General features: G+C 53.9%; 1 protein-coding gene across 1 annotated transcript in view; it reads right to left on the reverse strand.

The window, feature by feature from the left end:
- PTPRU (protein tyrosine phosphatase, receptor type, U) overlaps positions 1-13,146 on the reverse strand; it is a gene marked incomplete at both ends in the record, with an annotated part of 29,673 nt that overhangs the window by 12,255 nt on the left and 4,272 nt on the right. Inside the window, 10 exons of the mRNA XM_009073273.1 lie at positions 1-197; positions 320-422; positions 1,090-1,291; positions 1,605-1,714; positions 5,266-5,574; positions 6,185-6,478; positions 7,108-7,282; positions 7,476-7,591; positions 8,266-8,347; positions 8,422-8,693. The exon at positions 1-197 is cut by the window's left edge and continues 6 nt beyond it. Of these exons, the coding sequence (XP_009071521.1) occupies positions 1-197; positions 320-422; positions 1,090-1,291; positions 1,605-1,714; positions 5,266-5,574; positions 6,185-6,478; positions 7,108-7,282; positions 7,476-7,591; positions 8,266-8,347; positions 8,422-8,693 (1,860 nt within the window). The remainder of the gene's footprint in view (positions 198-319; positions 423-1,089; positions 1,292-1,604; positions 1,715-5,265; positions 5,575-6,184; positions 6,479-7,107; positions 7,283-7,475; positions 7,592-8,265; positions 8,348-8,421; positions 8,694-13,146) is intronic.

Consider the following 13,146-nt stretch of genomic DNA (forward strand, 5'->3'; position numbering starts at 1 on the left):
TGTAGGTCTGGTTGTCCCCCACAGTGAAGGGTTTGGCTTCAGTGAGGCTGCTGGCAGGGAGCTCAGCCCCAAAGTAGTGCACAGAGCCACGGGACACGGCGTCATCAAAGGTGAGTGGCACTGGGAAACACTCCTGCCCCCCCAGCTCCCTCTTGAGCTTCTTGGGACGGTCTTCCTCCACGATGACCTGGTAGGTGCTGGTGAGGGTCAAGCACAAGTTAGCTTTGGGAAAAGCCCAGCCCTGCCCTTCCCTTGGAGCTCAATCCATGCTGTGCCAACCCATCTGTTGGGGTCTTACCCTCCTGCAGCCCCAACCTACCTGATGGGAGCCCCTCTGCCCTGCGCCGGCCGCAGCAGCACTGTGATGGTGCTCTCCGATTCGCTCAGAGGTGATGGCATGTCCCCATAGTCAAAGGTGGGAGCTGCAAAGGGAACAGGGCTCAGTCCTGGCCCCCAGGGATGTGCTCAGGGCTCAGGGGGACACAGAGGCACGAGCAACACTGCCCAGAGCAAGGCATCATGGAATGGTGTAATGTGAATTACTGCAAATAAAGGAAACCCCTCCAGGTCTTGAACAAGAGTTGGGAAAGGACCCCTGGGTGTACCCACACCAGTCTGGGAGAGGGGAGGAAACAGGAGTGAGAACTAACTTCTGCAGGACCCAAATGTTCCAGCCTTGAGATCTGCCAGGGGACAGCACCACTCAATCACCAGCACAGTGTAAGCTTTTCCCCCCAGGGCAGAGAAACACCTGAGCCAGCCCAGCAGCACCCCCAGACCATAGTGACACTATGGACATGAGCAGAGCCCCAAGTCCTGCACGGCCTGTTAATGAAACCCAATTAACCTAACGCTGAGAGCTCAAACAGCACCAGTGTGCCAGACCAGCCAGACTCCCTGGCAAGGGACACAGTGGTTTGGGGGGAATGCCTGGGGGGCTTGTGGCATGGCTACCACCACCAGGAGCATCCTTCCATAGCAGCATCCAGTCACCAAATCACGGGAGCATGCCAGAGGGTCTGCAGCACCATAGCATACCCGAGCAGAGGAGAAGCCCCAGCATCAGGCATGGAGCCTTGGGGAACCTACCAGAGATGTTGGTGGTGATCTCAGTGAGTGCTGTCTGGCCAAAGCCCTTCCCAGTGCGGGCCCGGACCGAGAAGAGGTAGGTGGTGCCAGGGTGGAGGTTGGAGAAGACGTGGTAGGTCTCGTTGCGCAGTTTGGACACAGTGCGCCGCGGGCCAGGCACGTTCACCGCTGGGTCGGAGGACTCGATGCTCTGGTAGCTGATCTGCAGGGACAGGGCAGAGCATCACCCACAGCCATGGGAGAGGGGAGAGAGCCCAGATCCGGGTGGAGAGGGGGTTAAAGCGATGAGTTCAGAGGAGGGGATGGTCACGGGGCAGCCTGGAGGCAGGCAGGCACTTTTGGAGGTAAAACAAAAGCAGAGGTTCATTGGAAAAGCCAAGTGAAGAGCGTGGAGCCAGCTGCAGTGCTGCAGCCAACTTTTAATGCCCCAGACCCCCACCACTGCATTCTCCTCAACAAGACTCTCCCTTGACCCTGTTGGTATCCCATGGATGCCACAGCCAACCAGGATGTACCTCATACTGTGTGATGAGGCCGTTGGGCTCCACTGGTTCCTCCCACTTCAGAAATATCATGTCCTCCAGTGGCGTGAAGGTGAGGGACTCTGAGGCGATGCCACCAGGCACTGGGGAAGGAAAGAGGACATGCTTGGATGCAGCAGGAAACCTATCTGGAAGGAGAAATCCTCCAGGAAACCCCTCCAGGTGGCTGCAGCAGCTGTGCATTGCAGCCAGGTCACCACATCTCCTTTGCCATGTCACTCAGCTCCAGCATGTGGGAGATGCTCCCCAAGGCACTGACTGATGCTCCTGGGCTGACTGGTGACACTTTGCCACAGGAGTGGGATGTCCCCACACCACAGCACAAGCTCTGTAGATACCATTTCTAGCATCACACCAGTTCCAACAGTTCAGCAACAAGGCCCACGTGCAGTCACCAGCACAGCCTGCCCGAGGTCACCAGTGCAAGGAAAGAAAACAAACCAATCCCCTTTTCCCACAGAAGCCAAATACCCCCTGGAGCCACCAGCATCCTGGGGAGACACTGCCAGCAAACAGCAACATCCTCATCTGCAGCCAAGCTCGACATGCCCCAGCCCTCCCCTCTAATTAACAGCACAATAATAACTGTAATCACTAATGATCAGCAGCGCCAGGATCAATATCTGCTCCTCTCTCATGGATTGCTCGGTCCGAGGGGGTCAGCGAGGAGGGGCAATGGCTCAGCCAAGTCCTGTTCCCAAACACCCACCCTGTCCTTGCAGAGGGCCAGCAGCTCTTCCCCTCTGCTTGGCTTCTTTCTTGCAGCTTTTGTTAGGATCTAATTCCAGGCCTAGGAGAGAGGGATCACCTCCCGAGCACTTCCCACCGTGCAAACACACCGTTTCCACTTGATTTACAAGTTAATTTCATCAGAGGCACTGGCTGTGTCCTACACGTGTACACAGGCACTTATTAAATTCAGGCAGAATTACAGATAGCTGTAGGGCAGGAACGTGTGTACCTATAGAGATATCTTTTAGGTAGAGAACCTATACCAGGTATATAATTACATCTTATTTCTTCTTACTATATATCACATACAGCCTGTGTTATATATACCATTACACCTTCTTTTCTATTATGACTATTGTATCATCATTCAATTATTGCATGTAGTATAATTTAGATATCATTATCTTAATGTAATATAGAGCCTATATATTCATGCAGACCGGGAAAGGCACCATGTATTTCTGCACACACCAGGCTGAGATCAGCATCTGCCATCCATATATGCACAGATACATTTCATAGAATTATAGAATTCAGGGGTTAGAATGCACCTTACAGATCATCCAGTGCCAACCCCCTGCCCTGGGCAGGGACACCTCCTCACTAGATCAGGTTGCTCAAGGCTCATCCAGCCTGGACTGAACACTGCCAGGGTTGGGGCAGCCACAGCCTCCCTGGGCAACCTGGGACAGTGGCTCACCACCCTCACAGCAAAAAGCTTTTCTCCCACATCCAACCTAGACTTCCCCTCCTTCAGTTTGAACCCATTACCCCTTGTCCTATCACTGCAGTTCCTAACACAGAGTCCCTCTCTGGCTCCTTGTAGGCCCTTCAGATACTAAAAAGTTGCTCTGAGTTCTCCACACAGTCTTCTCTTCTCCAGGCTGAACAGCCCCAACTCCCTCAGCCTGTCCTCACAGGGAGATGCTCCAGTGCTCTTATCAACTTCATGGCCTCCTCTAGACTTGCTCCAACAGTTCCATGTCCTCCTTACATTGAGGACACCAGAACTGTGTGCAGATGCTGTGAACAACTGCCCCAATTTGGTCCAGTTCTTCACACCCCAGAAATGGGTTTTCCAGCCCAAAACCAGTGTTTACCACTTGGGAAGGGACGTACATTTTGCAGCCCACTGAGACAAGTCCCAGGTCACACCAGTGGATGCTACGGACAAGACTGGCCTCATGCCAAAAATAAACCCCAATTAAGGCTCCTATTATTAAGGATTTACCTTAGCTTAATTGCACAGGCTCATAACCCAGTTGAAGGAGCTCAAATCCCCATCATCCTCCCAGGGAGATGCTGCACCAAGCCTGCAGGGAATATCTGCCATACATCCATGGATCCATCTCAATGAAACCAAATGTTTTCATAGCCCCAAGTTCAATCCAAGGGGGAAGCCACCAGCCCCAGCTAATTGAGGCACAGGGAAAAGCAGCTGGAGTGATTACAGTACAGCAACAAGACATCTGGAGACCCTGTATTAATATTCCATAAGAAAACAGCTGGAGCAGTCATGGCCCAGTGAGAACAGCTGAGGCAATTAGAGCAGGAAAAGAAATCGTCAGGAGGGTGGAGCTGGGTGCCCCCAGTGGGGCAGGCTCAGGGGGTGGGAAGTGCTGGTGTGCAGAAAAAGGTGCTGGATTTAGGCTTTGGAGGTGAAAACAGGACCTGGAGGCTCTTCCAGCTCTGCTCCAGCTCTGCAGGTTTTGCTTTCCAGCCTGAGAAACAGAAGTGATGAGCATCACACACACATTGGTGGGTCCCAAATCACAGCAAGTCCCATGCAGGGGAATTCCATGGCAGGAGAATTCCATGGCAGTCTTCTCCTCAGGGGTCTTCAGGGGGTCTGGAGCCAACTGGATCCTTTGCAATTAGCAGTTCTCCCACCTTAATTGCTGATTTTTGATGTTAAAAAGTGCTTTGGAGATTAATTCCATTCTTGCTCAACAGGTGACTCTGTGAGGTCCAGGGATGCTCCAGCCACACTCAGCACCCACCCCGAGGTGCAGCAGCTCCTTACACCTCACATGTGCCCCAACACTGCTCCCTCCATGGAGCAGGATGAGACCTCTCTGCCCCACAGCTGCAGGACCAGCCATGACAGGGACAGCTCTGGCTCAGATGTCCTTGAAGGCAGATAAACCATCCCAGCATGTGGAGGAGATGTCCCTGGAGCAACACTGGAGCCTCCAGTGAGGATGTCACCACACTCAGGTGCCTGCAGTGGGGACCAAACCCCAGGGCACAGCCAGCACAGAGGGCAAAACAAACAGCTCAGCTGTTCAGGAGCAATGCTACTGCCAAAAAACAGGGCAGGACACTCCTTAGCACCTCAGAGCTTGTCTGCACAACACAAACCTGTCTGAGAGAAAACTTAACCAGGGAAAAGCACTGGGGGAGCTGAGCAAAGCTGTACCTGCTCTGGTTAACAGTACTCCCAGAAACACTGCAATGCCAAATCCACCAGTGACCAAGCACATAAACAGTGCTACCTAAGTGCAAAGCATTAATTGTTTTAATTGCTGTTATTAGTGCTGCCAGGCTTTGGTTCCCAGTAAGGGATGAGGGAGGAGAACTCCTGCTGGAAGGAGCTGGGCATCAGCCAAGTCTCACACCCTGCACCAGACTGGGCATGGGTAAAACTCCACTCCAAGGATGAGGATGTCCACAGTGACATCTCCACACAGCCCCTGAGTTCCCCCCATTTCCCTTCCCCAGTCACCATCACTGCCCCTTTCTCTCTGGGGCTGAAACAACCATTTTATCATCCTGTTGGGCATGATGCTGCAAGAGATATTCCCATCATGCCCCTGGGCCAAAAGCCATGGATGCACACCATGGGAAACCCTCAGCAGCTCACCAGCCATGAAGTCCAACTTTTGGGGATGAGTGGACTCACCATCCTCATCTGTCTGGAACACCACCTCCTTGCCCTCCTTGCGCCCCTCGGGGTTGGAGAGGATGAGCTTGACGTGGATGTTCTTGTAGGGCAGCAGGTTCTTGATGGTGTAGCGGTTGGCATTACGCTCCATCTTCACACACTCCTGGAAGGTTTGGTTGTGGCCAGTGCCCACGAAATAGCGATAGCAGAGTGAGACAGTGTAGGTGTGACAACGGGTCAGGTTGTAGCCCAGTGGCTCCCACTGCAATGTCAGCTGCCTGGACTGGATTTCAGAGAAAGCCAAACCTTTGGGGGCCCTCATGGGCTCTGTGGGGGAAGAGATGGGGAGAGGAAACAAAATATCTCATGGATTTACATGTCTTAGCAGGGAAAACACTTTTAAAGTGTAGGGACAAGAAGAGAGAGTGCAGAGAGCAACTCCAAAACTGGGAAGAGCCCTGGCACAGGATCTTACTGCCCAGCAGACAGGGCTGGGGACATCACTGAGTCTCAAAGCCACCAACACTGCAGGGACAGCAGTCCCTGTGGGCTGATCTTTCTCTGTGGAGGTGAAGCCAGGTACCAGCCCCACTGCCCCAGTGGGCACCAGGAGCACCTGCCCCAAGAGCAGCCCCAGACAACCAGATAAATGTGCCCATGCCACGGGATGTTGTCATCAAGCCCGTGAGGCTCTTGAAAGAAGAGAGACTAAGTGCCATCACCGGGAAGGAGTTTAATTAGCTCTAATTGGCGTGAACGGGAGAAGTTGGATTTAATGAGACGACAAATGTCTCTGCCAACAGCACACACAAATGTGTGGCTTGGGATATCAGCACCAAACTCCTCTCCACACCCACAGGTGGGGAGAAGGGCTCAGAGTGGCAGAGGATCCCTCCCAAGGCCACCCAGGGTGACCAGGATGCCCCGTGGGACTCACCTGCACACTTGGTGCGGCTGATGAGGGGTGGGCCTGGTTTGCCCGTGCCCCCCTCGCCAGGCCGGGTGAGCAGGACACTGATCTCATACTCTGTGTCTGGATCCAAGTGCCAGAGCTTGTAGGTTTGCATGTTGACAGCGTGGACCTCAGACCAGGGCCCCGAGGTCATACGGTACTCGATCTCCTTGCGCACGATGGGGCCATCACCGATGATGGAGTTGGTGTTGAGTTGGATGATGAGGTAGGTGGAGCCAGCCCGGAGCAGCTGGGGGGGAGCAATGGGTGTAGGAGGCTCTGGAAGAGAGCAGAGAAGGGATAAGTGGAGCATCCCCCTCCAGGAGCAGCTCTACAGCATTCCCATCCCTAGAGCCAGGCCAACTCTGGCACAACCACAGGTACAACAATTTTAATCTGTATTATCTTCTACTAACTACAGTCAACACATTCCAAACAGCTCTTCCCAAGCCTCCTTCATGCTGCAGAGCACAGGACAAACACAGATTCTCCAGCCAGAGGATGTGGAGATCAGCACTGAAGTACAGGAGGGCATGATGTAGTCTCTAAACTCCAGCCCGTGCGTGTGCCCTCCATCACTTTCAGTAAGGTTTTAACAGCTGCAATAGGTTTTCATCTGATCAAACCTTAATTATCTTTATAAGACACACGGCCCAGCATGGTGCTGCACAGTTTCACCATAATTAATTAATTCCCACCTACTGCAATCAAAAATAAATGATCTAAGGCCATCAGGAAAGGCAGTTTCCTGGTTTTATACTGCACAGTCTGCGTGTAGCAACTCATCCACAGCAAGAAACTGTGATCCCATCACCCCAGGTGTGCCACCTTCCTCTCCCTCTGCACACAGCAGAGCAGAAACAGCCCATGCATGACCTAGAAACCCAATGCAGCAGCATGTCACACACCTTTCACAATGAGCTCAGCAAAGTTGGAGACACCTGAGCCACGGCTGGACTGGGTGACACAGCGGTACAGGTCCTGGTCTGCCTTGGACACCTCATCCAGCTGGAAGGTGGCCAGGAAGCGCCGGTGGCTGATGTGCTTCACTGAGGCAGCAGGGACCATCTCACCACTCTGCCTCTGCCCCATGGGAGAGAGAAGATATCACCAGGAGGCACAGTGTGACATCCAGAGCCACCAAACACATCCCCAAATGATGTCTGCTTGAAAGTGAACTGCCCTTCTTCCCGCTGCCCTAGGGGGTTGTCTCCCAAAGGGAAGTGGTGCATGGGGTTGGTGGTGGTGATGCTGTTTCACCACCAGCACTGCTCACCTGCATGAGGAACCTCTCAGCCTCAGCAGCTTTCCCTGCAGCCACACACTGGAAGGTGGCATTCTGCCCCGCGTTCACCTCCACGTCGCCCAGGCGGGAGAAGTGAGGAGCTTTTGCTGTGGGGGACACAAGTGAGAGGTGACAAAGTGGCTGAGCTCTGAGGGGACCCATGGTAGCAAAAACTACTGCAAAAACCCCACCCAGCCTCAAAAGCCATCCAAGATGTCAGGCTGGAGCTGAGCTCTGGATGGGCTTGACCCTCATCCTCACAGCCAGGAATTTGTTCCTGTCCCCACATTGCCAGTTAGTGTTCCAGGGTGGAATACAGACTTCCCCTCCAGCACCTGCAGTGCTGGTGCCAGATGAAGGCTATGGGGCTGCTAGAGGGCAGGTCTCCTACCCCAACCTGGAAGAAATAAGTGGTGAACCCCAAGAGCCAACGTGTTGGCACAGCCTGAAATTTTGGGTCCCCACAAGCCTGGGTGGCCACTTTTGATAGGGACACTCAGGCCCCATGTTCAGCCTGTGCTTTTCCAACATCTTATAAAAACCAAAGCAACACTGGAGCTGCTGGTGACAGGGATGGAGATGGAAAAGGGAGCCCCAGAGGTGCCCAGGAGATGGAGCTCCACCAGCCCAGACGACAACAGGACACACAGGTACCACCAGGCTGCACCCTGGCACTAGCCCATTGCTCTCTCCAGGATCACCCCAATGAACACCAACCCCAAGTCCTGCTGCCCAGCCCAGCAGCACCCACTCCCCTCAGGTCCCATCCCCTGGCACTCACAGCATGGATAATTCAGGAGCAAAATGTCATCCAAGCCAAGGTACCCCTTGCGCTCGCTGGAGACCACCACCTCAAAGAGCACCTGCAGCAGCAAATAGAGGGGTCACCCGTGGCCAGGGGGTCAGGGCTGTGTGTGTGGGCTCTGCTGGGGCTCACCTGGTACTCGCTGGGCCAGAACAAGCTGACAGCCAGCTCTGCCTGGTGCCACTGGCGGCCGTGGGAGCCCGAGGCGTTCCAGACGGCGCTGCCCACCAGGCCCCCGGTCACCCGCACGTAGGCACTGAGGGTGCCAGGGCTGTGGCCATCCCGGCTGTACATGAAGTAGCTGAACTGCAGGCAGTGGGTGTCATTCTCACTCAGGGCCTGGAAAAGCAGGTGAGCTTTCTGGCCCGGGGCGTGCTGAGAGGAGTTCACCATCAGGTAGGAGCCTGTGGTTGGGGAGAGAAGAGAGGAAAGTGTGGAATAACTACAGAGATGGTTAAGGGTGAGGAGAGGACACATGAGTGGCTGAAGGCACTTGGCTTGTTCAGCTTGGAGAAGAGACTGAGGGCAGAGCTCATCAGGGTCTGCAGCTTCTTCACCAGGGGCAGGACTGATCTCTGCTCTCTGTGACCAGTGACAGCACCCAGGGAACAGCTGGAGCTGTGTCAGGAGGGTTAGACTGGATACCAGGAAAAGATTCTTCCCCCAGAGGTATTTGGGCACTGGAACAGGGTTAGGTTGGATATCAGGCAAAGATTCTTCCCCCAGAGGTGTTTGGGCACTGGAACAGGTTTAGGTTGGATATCAGGCAAAGGTTCTTCCCCCAGAGGTGTTTGGGCACTGGAACAGGTTTAGGTTGGATATTAGGACAAGGTTCCTTCCCCAGAGGTATTTGGGGACTGGAACAGGTTTAGGGTGGATATCAGGACAAGGTTCCTCCCCCAGAGGTGTTTGGGCACTGAACAGCTCCCCAGGGCAGTGGTCACAGCCCCAAGGCTGACAGAGCTCCAGGAGTGTTTGGCCAATGCTCTCAGGCACAGGGTGGATTGCTGGGGTGTCCTGTGCAGGGACAGGAGCTGGACTGGATGATCCTTGTGGATCTCTTCCAAGCTCAGGAGATTCTATGATTCTAAATCCCCTGTTCCACATCTCCTGAGCTTTGCCAGCAGGGATGGAGATGGTGGAGGATGTGGGATCCTCCAGAATAACCTGCAACCCCCTTCCCCAGGGGTCAGTAATGCCTTCAGTGCCACAAGAAACCTCTGTCTGCTCTCCTTTAATGCTCACAGCTTCAGCAGCATCGATCCCCCCTCCCCAGCCAGGCCCCAGCTGGTTAATTCCCATTCCCATTGCCTCGTATCATTTACCACGCAGTTGTCGCTGCGTTTAAACTGTGCTCAGCAGGTGCTCACAGGGGGAAAAAAGCTCATTGGCTTAACGAGCAGCAGTATCACAGCTCTCCAGGATGCCAGGAATATCATCCTCAGACCTGCCCCTCCACCAGCAGCCACGGGTATCCCATCTCCCATCATCCCAGATCATCAGCAGCAAAACCAGGAGCCCCAGTGCACCCCCAAAGCTGTACTTATGGGGCAGGCAGGATGAAAATCCCAAAGGGCATCCCAAAGGCAGCATCATTCCCTGCCCTGAATGCTCCAACCCAGGCAGTGTGGAGGCAGGAGAGGGATGCAGGAGTCCCAGCCACCAGAGCAGTCTGACACGGCTGTGGGGCTGAGACACAGTGGATGGGAAGCTGTCCCACCAACTCCTCCCTCTCAGCAAAGCCAAGGGGATTATTAATCTCCATTTTAATAACAGCAGAAGCTGTAAATAACAAAGCTGAGCCCTTTCTTCAAGCCTACCATTGTTTTCCTGACAGTCAGAGCTTCATTATTAATAGCTTTCACCAACGGTTAATTCTACATTCACGCACTTCCTCCCATCGGCTCCCACCGGGCAGCTCCGAGGAAAGCCTAATGCAGGCAGAGGGGAATTGTAGGGAGCATCCATCCATCCACCTCTCCCTCTGCAACATTTGCAATGGTAGGAGGCACTCATCCATCTCCTTCCCAGCATTTGGGATCATAGGGAGCACCCATTCACCCCCCTGCAGTATTTGGGATCAGAGGAGGCACTCATCAATGGCCCCCAGTGTTTGGGATTGCAGGGAGCACATATCCATCCCCCTGCAGCATTTGGGATCACAGGGAGCACACATCCATCCCCTCCCCAGCATTTGGGATCACAGGGAGCACACATCCATCCCCTCCCCAGCATTTGGGATCACAGGGAGCACACATCCATCCCCTCCCCAGCATTTGGGATCACAGGGAGCACACATCCATCCCCTCCCCAGCATTTGGGATCACAGGGAGCACACATCCATCCCCTCCCCAGCATTTGGGATCACAGGGAGCACACATCCATCCCCTCCCCAGCATTTGGGATCACAGGGAGCACACATCCATCCCCTCCCCAGCATTTGGGATCACAGGAGGCACTCATCCCCTCCTCAGCATCTGGGATCACAGGGAACACCCATCCATCCCCCTGCAGAATTTGGGATCACAGGGAGCACACATCCATCCCCTCCCCAGCATTTGGGATCACAGGAGGCACTCATCCCCTCCTCAGCATCTGGGATCACAGGGAACACCCATCCATCCCCCTGCAGAATTTGGGATCACAGGGAGCACACATCCATCCCCTCCCCAGCATTTGGGATCACAGGGAGCACACATCCATCCCCTCCCCAGCATTTGGGATCACAGGGAGCACACATCCATCCCCTCCCCAGCATTTGGGATCACAGGGAGCACACATCCATCCCCTCCCCAGCATTTGGGATCACAGGGAGCACACATCCATCCCCTCCCCAGCATTTGGGATCACAGGGAGCACACATCCATCCCCTCCCCAGCATTTGGGATCACAGGGAGCACACATCCATCCCCTCCCCAGCATTTGGGATCACAGGGAGCACACATCCATCCCCTCCCCAGCATTTGGGATCACAGGGAGCACACATCCATCCCCTCCCCAGCATTTGGGATCACAGGGAGCACACATCCATCCCCTCCCCAGCATTTGGGATCACAGGGAGCACACATCCATCCCCTCCCCAGCATTTGGGATCACAGGGAGCACACATCCATCCCCTCCCCAGCATTTGGGATCACAGGGAGCACACATCCATCCCCTCCCCAGCATTTGGGATCACAGGGAGCACACATCCATCCCCTCCCCAGCATTTGGGATCACAGGGAGCACACATCCATCCCCTCCCCAGCATTTGGGATCACAGGGAGCACACATCCATCCCCTCCCCAGCATTTGGGATCACAGGGAGCACACATCCAGAAGCACCCATCCACCCCTCCTAGCATTTGGGACCTGCACCTGAGAGGACCCCAAAACACCCAGGGGGTGACAGCTTCAGCTGTGACCCAGTGCCAGGTACCATACACATCTCCCAGTGCCTCCTCCAGGGCTGGGAGCTGGGGCAAGGGAGAATCAGTCAAAGTCACTGCAGAGGAAGATGCTCCTCGTGTCACTGCCTGGCGTGGCCACACAGCACTCCCAGCCCCTTGGGGTGGCTATTCAGGGTGAAATAAAACGATGACAATTTGTTTCCTCGGAGTCCAGCACAGCTCGTTTCACCCACAGAGGGGAAGGCACTATGTCCATACTTTTTTTTTTTTTCTCCTCTCATTTCCCCCAGCAAAATTACTTCTGCACTAACGAGATCAGCTCCATTTGGTCCAGGCAAGAGGAATGTGGAGAGTGACCCTGACCCACCCCATGCTAGGGGACATCTCCCAAACGCCACTCATTAACCAACAAACCCTCATTAACCAACACAGGCCCTTCCTCCTGCCCTCCCTCCACAAACGAAAACCCACAGGACCAAAATAAAGAGGCCAAGACTAAAATTAACCCACTGATGGGTTATTTTAAAAGACAAAGAATGCCCAATTAAGGTTATCTGGCAGCAGGATCCACCCAAGCATTCCTCACCTCACAGGGCTCCCCCCACATGCTATTTTCCCCTCCTTGGTTTTCTTTCCAGTGTTGCTACATTGGAAAAAAGCAGCTTCCAACCACTTGTTTTTGTGCTAATTATATCCTCCTCCACCATAAATGACTCGTCCCAGGGTGTAGGTTGGGGTTTTATTTTAATGTAGGAGAAGGAGAGGTACTTCCCACTGCCACAGGGCATGGTTAGATGGGATATTGGGAAGAAATCCTTCCCTGTGAGGATGCTGAGACACTGGCACAGGTTGCCTAGAGAAGCTGTGGCTGCTCCATCCCTGGAAGTGTTCAAAACCAGGTTGGATGGGGCTTGGAGCAACCTGGATTAGAGGAAGGTGTCCCTGTCCATGGTGGGGGGTGGGATGAGATGATCCTTAAGGTCCCTTCCAACCCAAACCATGCTATGATCTCCTTGTCCCTGCACCTGGCTGCTGCATCCCACATGGGAATTTCATTTTCAGGTATGCTTGTAGAGAGAGCCCAAGTGCTCCATGGAAGAAGAGGAAAGACTCAAAAAGCACTAAATAATATTTCAATCAAAAAAAACAAAGAGAGGAACAAGTTTCCACCACTGTTCCCTAAGGAAAAAGATTATCAGCTTGCTCCACAGAAGTCAATGCTGAGGGCTGAGCTGCAAAACCAGCCCAGAGGGGCTGCACACAAAACTCTGCACCCTCCCAGCAAGTCCTCATGCAGAGTCTCCAGGAGAATTTTCCCACTTGTGGGATCAGATTTTCCTTGGGATTCAAACCAAGTCTTCGAAGATAACTCAGCACCTGCAATAACCTCAGCCATGAACTGGAGAGCAATGAGCTCCCAAGGACTTCCCTCAGCTCCAGGTTGAATCCCTCCTCCCCCACAGGGAAA

Source organism: Acanthisitta chloris, unplaced genomic scaffold (genome assembly GCF_000695815.1).
Source record: "Acanthisitta chloris isolate BGI_N310 unplaced genomic scaffold, ASM69581v1 scaffold19850, whole genome shotgun sequence".
Taxonomy (NCBI): Eukaryota; Metazoa; Chordata; class Aves; order Passeriformes; family Acanthisittidae; genus Acanthisitta; species Acanthisitta chloris.